Genomic DNA, 15,677 nt, shown 5'->3' on the forward strand with positions numbered 1-15,677 from the left:
CTCAAAACAAACTGGGAGGGCTAACGAGGACACGGAGGCCAGAGAGGCCATTCCCAGGGCCACAACACAGCCGGCATTTCCGATCTGCCCAGGACACGATGAGAGGTCAGCTAAGTTCTTGACCTGACCTGTAACTCTGAAAACTGATGATCTACTATTCATCACATCATGACTTAAAAGAGACACCATTGCTACATATCTAATTTAAATCTGCTTGAAAATCTGCATAAAAACCAGACTAGGAAGGATTCTGTGTTTTTAATTTTTAATTTTCTTTGACATATGAATAAAACAAAAAACTAGGTCTTATTAGTTTTCATCAAAACAGCGTATTGTTCTAATACTTCACTGCTTGAAGGCATCATTTTCTTTACAACAAACAACTTTGAACTCTGCTGCAAAGCTCCTGCTTCTACTCGGTCCAAGTGTCCAAGTAATAGCAATGTGCAACGAGCCTGCAGAAATGTGGGACCTCGATATCTATGAACACAGAAAATTCAATTACACTTTAATCGTGTCCAATTATCACATTTTTATGATAAAAAAAAGCTCCAAACCAGCCCAACTACTCTAGAGTTTGGAGAGCAATGGTCCTCGGGAGAATTGAGAGGATAATGAGTCACTGTTTCATAAGAGTCTTGTCCAGTTCTACTTAACATGCACCACTACAGCTTCCATTTATCCTGAACCTTTAAACAAACTATGTCTGCCTTAAGCGCAATTTCTAAATATAATGGAATACATTCAAACTGCAAGCTGACTCCACAGTATTTGATGCAAATGTTTATGAATGCTGCAAGCCTGTTAACTCAATTTTTCTTGATTTGCATGATGGAACTTCAATTGAAGTGTAAAATATAATTAAAACATCAGGCTTTTTTAGGTTACATTTACTATTAAAAGAGCACCCAGGTGGTTAAGAATTAGGCTTCCATTAACTTGACATCAAGTGGTCAAAGTCAGTGCAGGAGAGGCTGAGATATCCTGAGAGACACGTCTAATTCTAAAACTGAAAAACCACTGTAGACTGCATTTAAAGTTTTGAACAAAAAGTCAAGATTAAAATCAAGCAATGATCTCTGAAGGCTGCATCTGCAACTGCAGTATCCAACGTCCTTTCAGCTCCAGTCTCAGCCTGTCACAACATAAAGCAGCTGCAAAGCAGGATTTAATATGACCGTGACAACCAACACATCAACCAGAGCTGTCACATGGAAGTATAGAGTCTGAGAGGTGAACAGAGAGCAAGCTGCTTGTCTGTCACTCAGCAGCTCAGACGCCTTTCTGACCTTCGTGGCATCTAACATCTCAATTTGGCTTTGTGCGACCGAAGGCTGCTTGACATACAGCTGCTGAGCAAAGGCAGCGGGAAAGAAAAACTGACAACAAAGGGAGATTAATACAAATAAACTAAAACACCATCATCTCACCTCAGGACATACACACACACACACACACAAACCTAGGGTCATCTGCACCAGACAATACAGTGAGCAACAGCCAAGGCCATCTTTCTGTCTGCCTGTGAGTGTGTGCGTCAGACCATTACATCCGACTCAGCAAGAGAGAGAAAGCCCGGTGGAAGAAAATTATACTCTGCCTAGTGTGTCTGTGTGTGTCTGTGTCTGTGTGAGTGCTTAGAGGTTGAATGAATGTGCACAAGTTACCCAGTATCTATTATTGATATCTCAAGTCTTCAGTTAATTTATCTCACACTGTGAATGTGGTTTATTGTGAAATCCATCATGCAGTCACAGGCAAGTTCACATAAAAAAGATTATTCTATTTCCATCATCTACAGTGGCAGAGGCACTAATCATGCAGTATAATGTTGTTCTGCATTATACTGAAATATGCGTTCAATAACAGTTCAAAGGATGTTAAGGAGAAGTATTTCTCCTCTGCTCTGTCAGCGGCAAATAGGATCAAAGTTGAAACTGACTGAACTATAAATGTAGTGCTTTCTTAGTAAGTCTGAAAAGTGAAAATCACTGAGAGAAACACCAGAGCAACAACAAGGCTGTGCAGTCACCCCACCCCACCCCAACTGCAGTATTTCACACACTTTGGAAATTTGTTAGTGTTGTGAATACACTTCAGTCCAACTGTTTTTAACTTGTAGTATCACTGGATGACTAGGTTTAAAGAACAGATTATGCTCATATGCAAAAGTTTATTCTAATAATATCTGCCTAATATCTAACCATATTTTAATAGTTATGTTTATATTGGGTGAAGAAAGAAAAAACAGTAAAACAAAGAAACCAGAGGTGTTGTGCCTAAATCAGCTTATACACACTAAGCCTAAATGAAAACCCTTTATTTGTGGACTCCTGTGTCCATTACTCTGCAAACATACTGGAAGCCACTTCAAAATATTCTTATCTCACCAAGTTTGAAACACATCTATCGTTACACGAGGAGAAAACCAAGACAAACATTTTATTTTGTATGTTGTATGTATGACAAGTCATCTAGGAAGTCAAACATGACAAAATAGATGTATGGAGGAGTTTGTGGTGAATGAATGGATCAAAGCCTAAAAGTCAGTGCATTTTTTTTTTCCAGTTTTAGACATAGTTGAGTTATTATTAATATTATTATTTCATTATTATTATTATTTTCAGTGTAGCCATCAAAATGACATGGTTAGGTGTCATGCATTCATTAATTTCAACCTTTCATATTTCTTTCTCCAACTCAATTTGACTTTTTGGAGTCAAAGCGACTGTCATCTTAGAACAGGATCAACTTTTGTCACTTGTGAACAAGCTGTTTCTTTCCTTTAACGGCGACTCCCCTCCCCTGTTTCTCTGTTTCCAACTAATCTCACTCTCATGTGTTCCTGAAAATGCCAGCCCTGGCTGCTACATAAAAGGAAAAAATTAATACCCAGAGGAAACACAGCTACCACAAACAACCCCAGTGCACACAGTGTGTGTGAGGAGCTTACAGTACTTACTGCTCTCATACAGCGTCGAATGGAAGTGCCTATCTGGTTTTTAATCTGTTTATGGGGAACCTGAACCACAGAGACGCACTAATAGGTAAAAGCTGGTGGTTTGGAGGCAGAGTAACCACAGTTCGCCTGCTGGGAAGATGTCATCTCCTCCTCTACTCCTGGCTGAGTGCTTACTCTGCACTGTTCACACTTGGTAATGCACAACGACACACAACGCAAACACAGTTTCTCCCTTGCAACAACACACACTGCACATACGCATCATCCAGGGACAAAGGTAGAGACACTGTGAATCTGGAAGACTATAAAAAAGTCTCTCATTTTCTACAGACTAACTTTTGCAAACTGAGACACATTACACTCTAGTGCATTGTCTCTGTCTCTCTCTCTCTCACACACACACACTCACAGACTGTATAGTCCTGACCGAGACTTCATGTCCCAGACTGCGCTTCTCCCAGTGCATCTAATCCGTACCCCTGCTGCTAAATCAGACAGGGACAGAGTGTGACTCTGTGTATGTGTATGTGTGTGTGTGTGTGTTTGTGTGTACGTAACAGGGAGTGAAGTTGGAGGTGGGTAAACAGAAACAAAATAGCTGATTAATTGCTGTCTGTGTTTTTGTACAATAAGTAATAGGTGCGTCTTTGGTGCTGCACATGCTGAGCTTTCAGGCGCTCTCATCTGCTTTAATGTGTCTCCAGACTCTGTAGGATATCCAATATGAAAAGCAGCTCTCACCTGCCGTCTCTCTCGGCAGCTCCGCCCTCGATTACGGTCTTGACAAAGATGCCTAGTTTCTCCAGGCCTGCGTCTGCGCCAACACCCATCCCAATGATACTGATCCCCAGGCCGTCGTCATCTGGAAACATAGAGACCACATAGATAAGGTGTGTGTTTGTGGCCTCCATTTCCTAACCTTCCATTAATCTTGGAAAGCAAAATGGCTCCTAGTAAACTGTCAGGTGGGCTGAGGGATACATGGAAAAATGAATGGATGAATACACTCAAACGGGAAAACAACTGATTTATTAATGAAGGAGAGGAAAGATATTTAATGTAGGCAAGGTGGCCTCCACGTAAACAAGGAAATGTGCTAGATAGGAAATTCCCTTTCAGTGTAGTGACCGTCCATCTCCATCCTGCATTAATTATTCACGACTGGACGGGGTTACATAACAGGGAGTGGATGGTGAAACCCTACAATGTGAGGTCATTCTATTTTAGGCCCTTGACAATAGTGGATTTCAACACAGGAAAACCTCAACAGGAAAAGTGACGGAGATGAAATATCATCTCTTTGTAGCTCATGCTGGGGGATTAGGAAAAAAAAAAATACTACAATGTCTTTTAATTTGATCTAAGCAGATTTGTAGTGAACTGCTGCATTGAAATAAGGTGGTGAAAGCATTAAAATATGCTTTTTTAGCCTTACTGTTGATGGTTGGGCAGGAAATTGAAAACCTTAAGTCCTAATAGGGGAACAGGGACAAAGAAATACTGAAATAACAAAATGAAGACTCTGAATAGAAAGACGGAAAACAGAAATATCACACCTTTCATTAAAAAAAATGATGACATCTCATATGTGGGTGATTCTGTCTACTGGGTATCATATATAACTGACAGGATCCACCTCCTCCTTATGACTCCTTAAATGTTGTTTCCCACCTTTCTCCAGCTCCACCGGGAACAGTTCCAGTTTCTCCACCCTCTTCTCCAGCTCGTACTCTGCGGAGGAGGCCACAGGATCCACCTCTTCATTACGGCGGTCGTAGTCCTCGTTGGAGTAGGTGTTGAACACCTGGAGAGGGAGCACAAGCAGTTAACGGAAGATATCAAATTTAGCAGTTGGTTCTGGTTATAGAGATATAAACACCTCAGCAGAATGATTCTGGATGTTTTCTTATAAAAAGATATTGTACATGATCATTTAAATAAAAGAGGCTTTAAAGTTTACAAGGCTACACTGATCAACCCGTTCAAATATGACAAGACACCTTTATTCTTTGATAACACTGGTTGCTCTGTAGGTGGAGTAATACTGTTTGAAGGTCATGAATATGGATGGAGGTAAATAAGAGCTTTTGTGTTCCCAACCGATGCATTATCCACACAACAAAGCTAACAACACTGTGGTAAATAACAAAGCCACAACTACAACCACAAATCAGGCCATTACCCAACAGGAAACTATTGTAGAATAACATATTGTGGTGATGAGAGATAGGGAGGCCTTTCTCCTCCTCTAAGCAGTATCATCCTCATAGGAATCTCTCCTCCCCAGCAAGAGTCAGCCATCACTTCACATCTTATCCCGGCCAAGCACTCCCACTGCTCCCTGCACTGAAGAAGGAAGGGGAGGAGGTGAGGAAGCAGTGCATGACCAGGCTCGAACTTGCATGCTGTTGTCACGTCAGTAGTGCGGCGTTCTGCAGAATGCTGGCTGCTGGCTGCTGAATAAGGGAAGTGTTTACGTGTATACGTGAACATTCGGTATGACGATATGAAGTGTCTGTGTGTCTCACAGTCAGGCAGACAATTACAGCTCCCAGCTGCTATTATTAAAATCTGAGAACTAGCAGTTTCAACCACATGGTGCCGTGTCCCAAAAACAAGGAGTTCGGAGGAAGGATGTCACACATTTAGCACAGTGACGTCAGTATCAAAGTTATTTACTATGCTGGATGCTACTCATCTGTGATCACATGAATCAGAGATAAAAGGAAATAAACTGATGGTGCAAATCTCATTTCACCACGCAGCGTTTCACTGAGCAAGTCGGTCACTTCCTATCATTGTGCCCTGACCTCTTTGAACTGGGTGTAGGAGGAAATGTATTCTCAGGAGAAATCAATGAGGCATCATGTCCCATCACATATATTGATTAAAGCCTAACGGCAGATTTATGTTTGCCACTTGACGTGAATGTGTGCAGAAATGGAACAAGATCTCAGCTCTTTCAGGACAAACACAAAAAAAGGGGCAAACGAGTACAACACATGAAAAAATGCATGAAAAATGTCAAGTCAAGATTTGTGCTTTTAGTTACACATTTTTCACACTGTAGCGGATGTAGCGTGGATTTGACTGATATCTTACCACATGATAAAGATGTGACAAACAACAGTAAATAAATAAATGAATGGCTCTCCGCTGAAGGGACACAGTGCTGGTTGTACACACAGCTTGGCGCACATTGATGTAGCGTGATGCTGCCAGGGCGGATTTTTATTCTTTCCTCTGTGTGAGCCTGCGTGAGCTCTATCCATGACCTCGCTGTCATCAATCATTCAGTGTGATCAACAGCCCTGCATTATTAATGCTTGCACCCACACACACACATCATTCATCCACATACATGTACATAATGTCATGCATAGCATTAAAAAAAAGATACAGAAGCAAACATATAGGCACACAAACACCTCTCCGTCCACACACATAATAAATACCAATGCACAAAGACACACTGCTGACGAATGCTAAAACCAGCACTTGCACCGTCCTGGATGTCCTGGACACGATGCTACCATTGGCAGTCAGTACACTCTCTAATGGCCTCTCTCTGTCTCTGTGTCTACAAACACATTAGCATGTGGCCAGTCGAAGAGAGGGAGGGAGGTTATGAGGATGAAGAATAGGCGCAGGAGGCGCAGTGATTGAGACAGATAAGAAAAGGGCAGGGTGAGGGGTAATTCCAAAAAAACGGAGGCAAAAGGATGGACAACGGTGACCGAGAGAGCGAGTGACAAGATAAATGAAAGAGTTTGCACAGGGGAAATAAGAATAGGTAGGCAGAAAGAGAGTTAAAGAGAAACAGAGAGACACACTGCACTATTGGATGGAAAGCATTTACCTACAAGATAAAGAAACCTGACGGTTATCTGGCTCTAAACGGAAACTACTGGTGTATCTCCAAATTGTCCAAACACCGCCTGATTTCCCAGCAAGGAAAGGCCATGTTCCAATTTGGTAAATATTAAGCACACAAATGACCCTTCCTCAAAACAAAGAGATAGAAAAGCTTACTGAAATGTGAACCAGTGCTATATCTCTAACAAAATCTTCACATTTCTCTCCTCAGATCGGACACATCATCTTCTCTGACAATAATTAGATTTTGTTCTGCCAAGAAAAAAAGTTTCAAGTTGAAGTAACAGAACAGAGATAAGAAAAAAAAAACAGGCATAGTGAGATTGTGAGATGTTACAGTGATGTGTGCACTTGTGTTTAACCTTGGCTGTATGGTAGGACACTGCTGCCTGCTGCTTGTTTTTGCTATAGGGAGCTGAAAAATGGCAGAGTACAGGCCCGGGCCTGCAGCTGGCAACCAAAAGTCTGACAGCTGTGGAGCAGACCGTGCTGCAGCTAAGCACACATATAATATATAATTGCTATATTCAAACAACATCATTACCTATTACCTCTGTGTATATATAAGTGTCTGCCCTTCACGGCAGACGGCTGGCCGCATGGCTCTGGGGAAGGCGGTCGACATTTTTGGTTCTGGTTCATCTGTACAACTTTGCAATTGATTGCTAACACTGACTATTGCTGACATCCACTGCCTTTTCCATTTTTGTTGTTATGTTATTGAAACATGAAATTTGGTACAGCCATTGCTGGTTCTGACCATTCCTCTAATACCATTATCACATAGAAGTCCCAGTTTGTCCAAGTTTATGACCAAATACAAAAGATATGACTCTTAGTCATTTAAAGTCAGGTTGCTCTGAGATTGTTTGAGGTAAACAAACATGGTCCAAACATGATAACCAAACATTGTCTGTATGTAGAGAATGACTCAAGAGATAAAATAAATCTTGACAGCTCCATCAAACCTAGTATGATGCATATTAATATGCTGACCCACGTAATCCAATCAACTGATCCCTTGGAAACAGGCAATGTCGGAGCATTTCACCCTTATCTGCTTTAATAACTGTGTGAAATCTATACCCTCTTCACGTCAAGATTACAAACAGCTACAAATTCCCACTTTCAAGTGCATTTGGTGTGCGCTGAGGCAGGTCATTTAAACTAACTGTAATTCCATTTTTATTGAAGAGGCAGAAGGCACAAGGCACAGCTAACTGTGGTTGAGTATAATGGTCCGTCTCCCCATGTGGCACCCCTCTGGAATTAAATTGGAATAGTCCTTTGGTGGATTAAACACAACACACAACCATTTACATGTAAATATATTCCTCCACACTGCCTGCACTTTCTTCCAAGCTTAACTCACCACTTTGGATGAAAAAAAAAAAGCTTGTGCCAACAGAAAGTCAGATTTTTAGGATCAATATAAAAGTGCTTTATTTTCAGGAGGCTGACTGCATATATTTAAAATCATAAAATAGGATGTAAGTTTTAGTTTTTTATTAACTCTAATGCGGTAATGTTGTTTACTGAATAAATCTTTCTACCTGATTTGAATGCAAAAAACTTCTATACGATGTAGGGTTCATAACACCCTCTTAAGCTGGGAACTGGTAAATACGCTCATCTTACAGCAACTCATTCAGTGTAATAATACTTCTGATCCACCCACACACTCATACAGTATATACATTGTAAACTCGGATAATGACTGCCTCTCCTTGCACTCATTTCGTCATTCCTCCCTGTATCAACCAATATCTCTCCTCCTTCTCCGCTTGTCCTCATCTTTCATCCAAACAACACACTAATCGATATCCCAGACACCAAACACACACACACACACACACACACACTGTTGTGTTTTGTCAGTAATCAGACCCCTTACAACGTAGTTACTGGCACTTCAGTGTGGACAGCAGTTCTGCTTGGCCATCCACAGATTGGCATTCTTGTTATCTGAACTCTGGGACTCGCAGGAGGACGGAGTTTTGTTTGACTGTTGAAATGAAATGCGGTTTCACTGTTGTTCATGGATGCTGCTGCAGCAGCTGTGACTCTGCAGATGCTTGCAGACGCCCTCAGCCACTGACTTGATTAAAGCTGAGCCCTCTCAAACAGCATGAGAGCCACTCACTCTCCTTGTATTTGTATATGGGTGCTTGAGCATGTAATGCCGAAATTCACATCAGGTATTTAGAAGATACCAGTATGTGGGCAGGCTTTGTTTGCATGTGTGTGCAGCCAGTTAAAATTTCATTGTGGGTACATGTCTGCACAAGCATGGATACATGCACATGCCAAGCTGGGGTCCTGAATCAAGATTCATCTCACTGTTGCTAGATGACAACCTCTGAGCCACATAATGTCTGTCTGGATAGTCCCTCTGTCCCAGATGGTTCCCCTCTGGGACAGAGGGACGTGGATAACAAAGGATCCACCAATCCACAGGGGGGGAGAGAGAGAAAGAGAGAAGAGAAAATGGGGGTAGGAGATAACATTTGAATAGTGAGGAGTGGAAGGGGAGATGGGATGGTGAACTGGGACCAAAAAAGAGGGCAACAAGGGGACACAAGTAGAGATGCAGGTAGTTTTAAGATGATGAGAAAATGTAAGGAATGAAGAGGAAGAGTCGAGTTTACAGAGGATGGAAGGCAATATCCACGGACAGAGTGAAATAGAGTGACTCATGATTCATGGGTTACAGCAGCAGCAGACACTGAGGCTATTGAGGAGTGAAACTGGCAGTAAAAGAGAAATAAAGAAAAGAAAATGAAAAAAAAGAAGAAAAGCAAAGGAGTGGGCAAGTCTAAGGGGTAATTTGCTCCAGGGTTGTTTGAGTCCCTGCCCAAGACGTCACGGCATGGCGCCCATGCCTGGCCAACCGCCTCTGATGGTATTAAACCGGGCTTTCAGTGTGTGGATGCCAGTGTCGTCGCCCGCCCTTGTGCCTTCCAGACAGTGGACGCTGCCCAGGGCAATAACAGGCTGGAAAGCCCAAGAGAAATGTTCCTACTGCTGTGGCAGGAGCCCAGTAAACCCTGCAGTGGATTAACTACAGCCTGGCGCACACACATAGACACGCACAGTCTGCTTTGCTGCGACAGCTCAGCACATTTACATTCCATTACTTCTACCTGTGGCCACCCACCCACTCACTCACAAAACACCGTGGTGGAGAGCTGAAAATGTCTGGATGTTAAGGGGACGAGACAGTTGCTGATGATCGAAATAAATTCATGTTGTGCAAGAGCAGACTGAGACTGACAGATATAGAGAGAGAGGGAGATGAGATGAAGTGAGAGTGAGAAAAGAGAGAAACAAACAGAAGTGTTCAGCTCTATGTAAGGATAACGTGCAGGAACGTCAATTCAAAACCAACCTTTGTGACCCCTCATCGTGAGAGGAAGCGACACTGACTTTTGACACGTCGGGGAATGCCAAGTCAGCATTTCTTTTTTTTTAACTTTACATGGAGCTTCTGCATACAAATAGAGATTGTTGATAGAATTACACTCCTGAGATGTACTCTTTACCAAAATTCCTTCGAATTTTTTGAAAAGTTGGAAACTTTCCATGGGAATTATGGGGAATATTTGGGAATAAACTGGGAATTTACTAAATTGTTGTTGTTGTTTTGTCATAAGCAGACATTTCAACAAATGTATCTGAAAGTAGAACTTTATCAAGTTTTAATTATTTTATTGAACAATATTATGTAGTCCACAAGCTCAAATGTGTGGCTTCAATAGTCTTGTGAAGTGAAGTAAGCTTTGATGATATTATGGGGTAAATATATCTGATGGATGGTAACTTGTAAATAGCACATGAGAATGTATTCATACAGTAGATAGGTAGCAGCTATAACTAGCATAATTTCATTGACCATTTATGAAGCTGACTTATCATGAAGTTAATTCCCATAAATTCCAATTAATATCCATGGAAAGTCTCTAATTTGGAATATTTGTAAAATTCCCTGACTTAACTTCCCATGGATGGTTTTTAGAAATTTACTGGACATTTTCCACCCCTTTGCAGTTGTATTTAAGATTTAATTATAGAGTTGTGTTTTCAGTTGTTCAGTTCAGTTTCAGTTTCATTGCAAATTTTTTCTGTCTGCTTGTTTTTGTTGGGGGTTTTTTCCCGCCCTCAAGAATGAACTTCAGTCCATACAATACCAATGGGTGCCATGACTCCCACCAACAAACAAAGCCACTGGACAACTATAGGACGAGAGACACAGAGAGTGAGGGAGTGAGAGAAAGGGGGCAGCTTTAAACAGAGGGCAGAGCATAGTAAACAACTGCAACTGAATGGCCGCAGACAATGCTCTGCTTTATTTCTTGTCTTGGTTATATACAGTGAGTGGGAGGCTGGGATCAAAAGTAACACAAAAACAGCATGTTGCTTGTTACAGTACTGATGCTCTAATGCCCACTTGCTATGCTATGTAATTATGCTGCAACAATGACTTGGTAGAGTTTGGGACCACACTCAGTATTCATATTTCTATACAGCATAATAGCTACACTGTGTGATCGGGAACAATTCTGCTTAGGGGTACTGATCTCCAGAATCCGTGAAAGTAAAAGCAGTTTAAATTCAGACAGTTCACCTTAATCATATTCCTGACTCACTATAAACAAGGACATGGTGACAGTGCAGTAGTCTGAATCTTCCTCGGCACTGACTTAGCAAACACTGAGAACATTGTGTCAGTGAGACACTTTGCTCTGAGCAGTTTTTTTTTTTTTTACCGCAATAAAAAAGCTGGCATTGCACTGATGACATCATTAGCAGGGGACCAGATTGATTAAGTGGGGATTGGATGATGATTCATAACACAGTCTACTGCGTGGCAACTGACCAGCCTCATAAAAAAAATAAAAAAAACGCAGGGCGCAAGTCTCACATTTCCTGGATCATTAAAAATGCATCCCCCAGGGAGGATCGGGTGGCACAGAAACAAGCAAACAAAAACACCACTGCATTAATAATGGAGTGACTAAGCTACACGCACGCACAAAATACACACATCTAGTGCCCAACACCCGGGTTTGAAGTTGTACCTGTCAGAGATAAGACAGGAAGCAAGAATCCTTGGAGTCATGAGGATGTGCTTTTCCTTTCCTACCTTGACTACTACACAAAAACACTATTTGATATGATACTTTTAACTGAAGTTTAACACTGCCGGATTGTTTATACCAACATTTTAGCTCACATATCTGCATGAATATGTATAGAGCAATCACGCAAGTTTCTATCCTTTTAGGATGAGTTGTAAAGGAGTCTAACTGTTGGCCAAGATTATTAATTTAGCCTCCCCGAAAGAGGCTTAACCAAAAAAACGGACTGTCGTTATGCCTGAGCTCAGCCGATGTTTTTGCTGGTCTAACCAAAATGTCAGCTGTCGTAGCTGCTGTAACAAGTGTTGGAACTCTTTCCCATCAAAACCCTGTTCTCTCCCATTATGCCCAGCTACAGACTGCATAATTAGGAAGCTGACAGCCAGCTTCGCTCAGCTTGCAGAGGGAATTGAGAGAATAGGAGAGTTAAACTGGATGGTAAAGAATAGAAGAGATATATAGAAAGCTCTATTGCACAAATAATATAGCAAACTACCATTTAGCAGCAGTTTCCTGTGCTCCGTGTTTTTGTACAGTAGACCTCGACTCAATCACTGAAAATGATTGGAACAGAAAGAACTTGTCTGCAAAATAGCTGAGAGGGCATCATTAGACTATATTGAAGGAGGCTAAGCTGTAGCAATGCTGCACAGTCCTAAATACTACTACCAAAGTCCATGTTAGTATTGGTTCTAAATTTTGAGCAATGCTGTTACACATATACAGCACCATCAGCCAGAAAGACAGGCAGCCCTAAAGTAGAGCAATCCTTTTCCATCTGAAAACATGGTCAGAAAGCAAAGTTCCTGGCTGAAGGCCATCTCATTTGAGCTTGTGGAGCACAGGACAGTATTAGGTTTTGCTACAGATAAGAAGGACATTAGAATCATACAGATGTTTACTGCTGATGCCTGTATGTAACAAAATTGTAGGATCTGAGGGAGGAGAGGGCAGAAGTTACTCCCTGACAAAAAGCTCTGTTGTACTGTATTACAGGCAGTCAAAAAAAGCTCTCAAATATTCAAAGGAAATAACTGTGTGCCTGGCAAGCCTGTGGACTGGCACTGAGAGGGTGCTACATGGCATTTTCTGTTTCTAAGCGTCATCGACTTTCTCTTTATGTTCTTTTATGCTCAGCTAAAGTACAAGATGAGTCTCTGAAACGGTTTGATGCACTGCAAACGCTTTATATGGCAGAGGTACAAGACAAATGTGTGTGTTTGTTGTGGTATCTAATCTGCAAGCTTGAAGGTATCAGTCTGAGGCAGGAACAGTCAAACCCAGATTTAAAGCCATGGTTCTTAGCAATAATACAGACTTAGATTTAACAGATTGTTTATACAGCGTAGTAAATTCATTCTCAAAAAAAAAACAAAAAACGTAAAAATGTTTATTTTGAAATAATGTGAATAAATAGTTGCTGATGGTAACTCAAACCCTGTGATGAGCTGGCAACTTGTCCAGGGTGTACCCTGACTCTCGCCCAATGCCAGCTGGGATAGGCTCCAGCCCCCCATGACCCTAATAAAGCTAAGCGGTTACAGGAAATGGATGGTAACTCCAAATAGCCTACAGCACAGCACCAAGGCTCTGGCCCAGGGGCCTGGGATCTGCACCAAGTTGGCCTGTTCAGTAACCTATCCATGATACTAATAAGCCAATTACCTATCACCTTCGGGACACTCATGATGGCCAGACAGATTCTTGGTGCCTGTGGCACCTCTTGGCACTGCACTGACCCCATCCCTGGTCTGGGGCACATAAGTCACATAAGTGACTTCATATTCATACTAATCTCATACTTTAAAATAAGTAAAATACAATACTCAAATGAGCACAACCATCCCTTTAAAAAAAATGTAGAAAATCTTGCAGCTACAAAACCACTGTGACAGCGAAGAGTGACACACATCTATCATATTGATCATGACTCGGAGCACAGATCCATGCTGCTCAGTATTCCACTGCAGCACACTCTAATGGACAACACGCCAGTCTCTTTGATCCAGCAACAGACATCATGCAGAGTCGAGGGGCTGATTACGGAGCCACTTCAGCGGCCATTTAACCGGTACTCTACTCATCACATCTGCTTAACTCCATTAAGATATCATGGTGTCTCGACTGATGAAAATGCGGTTGCTTTACAGGCACAAAAAGTATCATTAAAAAGCTGATATAAACGCCATTCACGTAGAGAGGCAGAGAGGAGAACAAGAGGAGACTGACACAGCAGACTGCGTGAAGAGCGAGAAGGCTTCTTCTGTCAAACTCCTGGGGTGCGGTTCAACAAAAAGAGAAAGAAAACAAACCACGTGGAAATACTGCAACAAGTGTGAGGTGGGATTTGTTTGCGATCAAGGCTGATGTGAAACCCATAAAAAGGGGAACTGAAGACCAAAAATAGTATTCTCAGTGTCATATCAGCTGTACTACATCAATTTATATGCCTCGACCAAGCAACCAAACTGGAGTTACTAATGTCAATGATAAAACCAGTTGCCTGAATGAATATGAGATTTGATTCTCTTCTGTAGGTCAGTGCCTCCGGGAAGGCAGGCTGTCTTTGCCTCGGGTAGCTCAAAGCAGTCACTTCTCACTGGGTCAGTCAGGATGTTACAGCTAAGTGAAAGGATGTGGAAGTAATCATTAATAAAAAAAAATAAAAAAAAAACTTGTGTGTATTAGTGACACTAAGTTTAAAGCCACAGTAGAGACTCTGTAAAGCTGTACTTTGAGCTTCATGATACATCAGCATGCTAACATGCTCAAAATAAAATAAAAAAAATGCTAATATTTGGCAAATAACATTTACTATATTCACCATTTCAGTTACTGTGTTGGCATACTAATATTTGCTAATTAGCAATAAACACAAAGAATAAAGGCTAATGGGACTGTTATTAGTTTAGCAGGTATTTGGCCACAAACCAAATTTTTACCTGATGAGTGTGCTTGATTAAAAGTTATACAGTTATTACAGTTTATCCTGAAGAGGGCATGAATATCTAAACCGTGTATTTAATGGCAATCTATACAATACTTGTTGAGATATTTTTTCTCAATATGTGAATAAGAGGAAAGGTCAGGTCAGCCAAAGTGATTATAATTAATCCCCTCCATCCAAGGTTGTCAAGACATTTCACTAAAAGTCAAAAATGTCAATGTCAAGGTGGCGCAAGATGAAAAGTCAGGTGCTCACTAGTCAGTAAGATTCATCTTCTGGGGACTACGAATGTACAAATGTGATTGTACAATGAGCCTGTCCAATAGTGAGATATTTCACTCTGGATGAAAGTGCTTGACTGTCAGATCAACAAACACTGCCATCCACAGATTCATTCCACTAGCATGGCTAAAAACTAGACAAACTCAACACCAGTAAAGTCAACACAATTATAGCGTTTTTTATAGTATAGCATCTGGAACCAAAATGTTTCATTTTCTCAAACAGAAGTCAGGGTGCATGTTTAAAAAATGTTGCCAAAAGCTGGTTGTGTGTCATCTACTCCCTGTGGCTGCCATGATGATTTCAAAATTAATTAAGCTTTCAAAGCTGGGATGTTGAAATGATTTATCCGCTTTACAGGGCAAGACTAAGAAATGTTACATGAAAGGGAGAGAGCATTAAGCATTAGATTATAAGACAGCAGTTTTTTCTCCTCCCACAGGGGTCAAGCTGGACTCGTGTGGGGCTGAGG

General features: G+C 41.3%; 1 protein-coding gene across 4 annotated transcripts in view; it reads right to left on the reverse strand.

The window, feature by feature from the left end:
- ppp1r9a (protein phosphatase 1, regulatory subunit 9A) overlaps positions 1 to 15,677 on the reverse strand; it is a 51,094-nt gene that overhangs the window by 23,030 nt on the left and 12,387 nt on the right. For all 4 annotated transcript variants that reach the window (XM_010735819.3, XM_019262647.2, XM_019262648.2 and 1 more), the window contains exons 3-4: positions 4,634 to 4,766; positions 3,704 to 3,824 (exon numbers count right to left, since the gene is read on the reverse strand). In XM_010735819.3, the coding sequence (XP_010734121.3) occupies positions 3,704 to 3,824; positions 4,634 to 4,766 (254 nt within the window). The remainder of the gene's footprint in view (positions 1 to 3,703; positions 3,825 to 4,633; positions 4,767 to 15,677) is intronic.

The sequence above is a fragment of the Larimichthys crocea genome, chromosome XIII (assembly GCF_000972845.2).
Source record: "Larimichthys crocea isolate SSNF chromosome XIII, L_crocea_2.0, whole genome shotgun sequence".
NCBI classification, from domain to species: Eukaryota; Metazoa; Chordata; class Actinopteri; family Sciaenidae; genus Larimichthys; species Larimichthys crocea.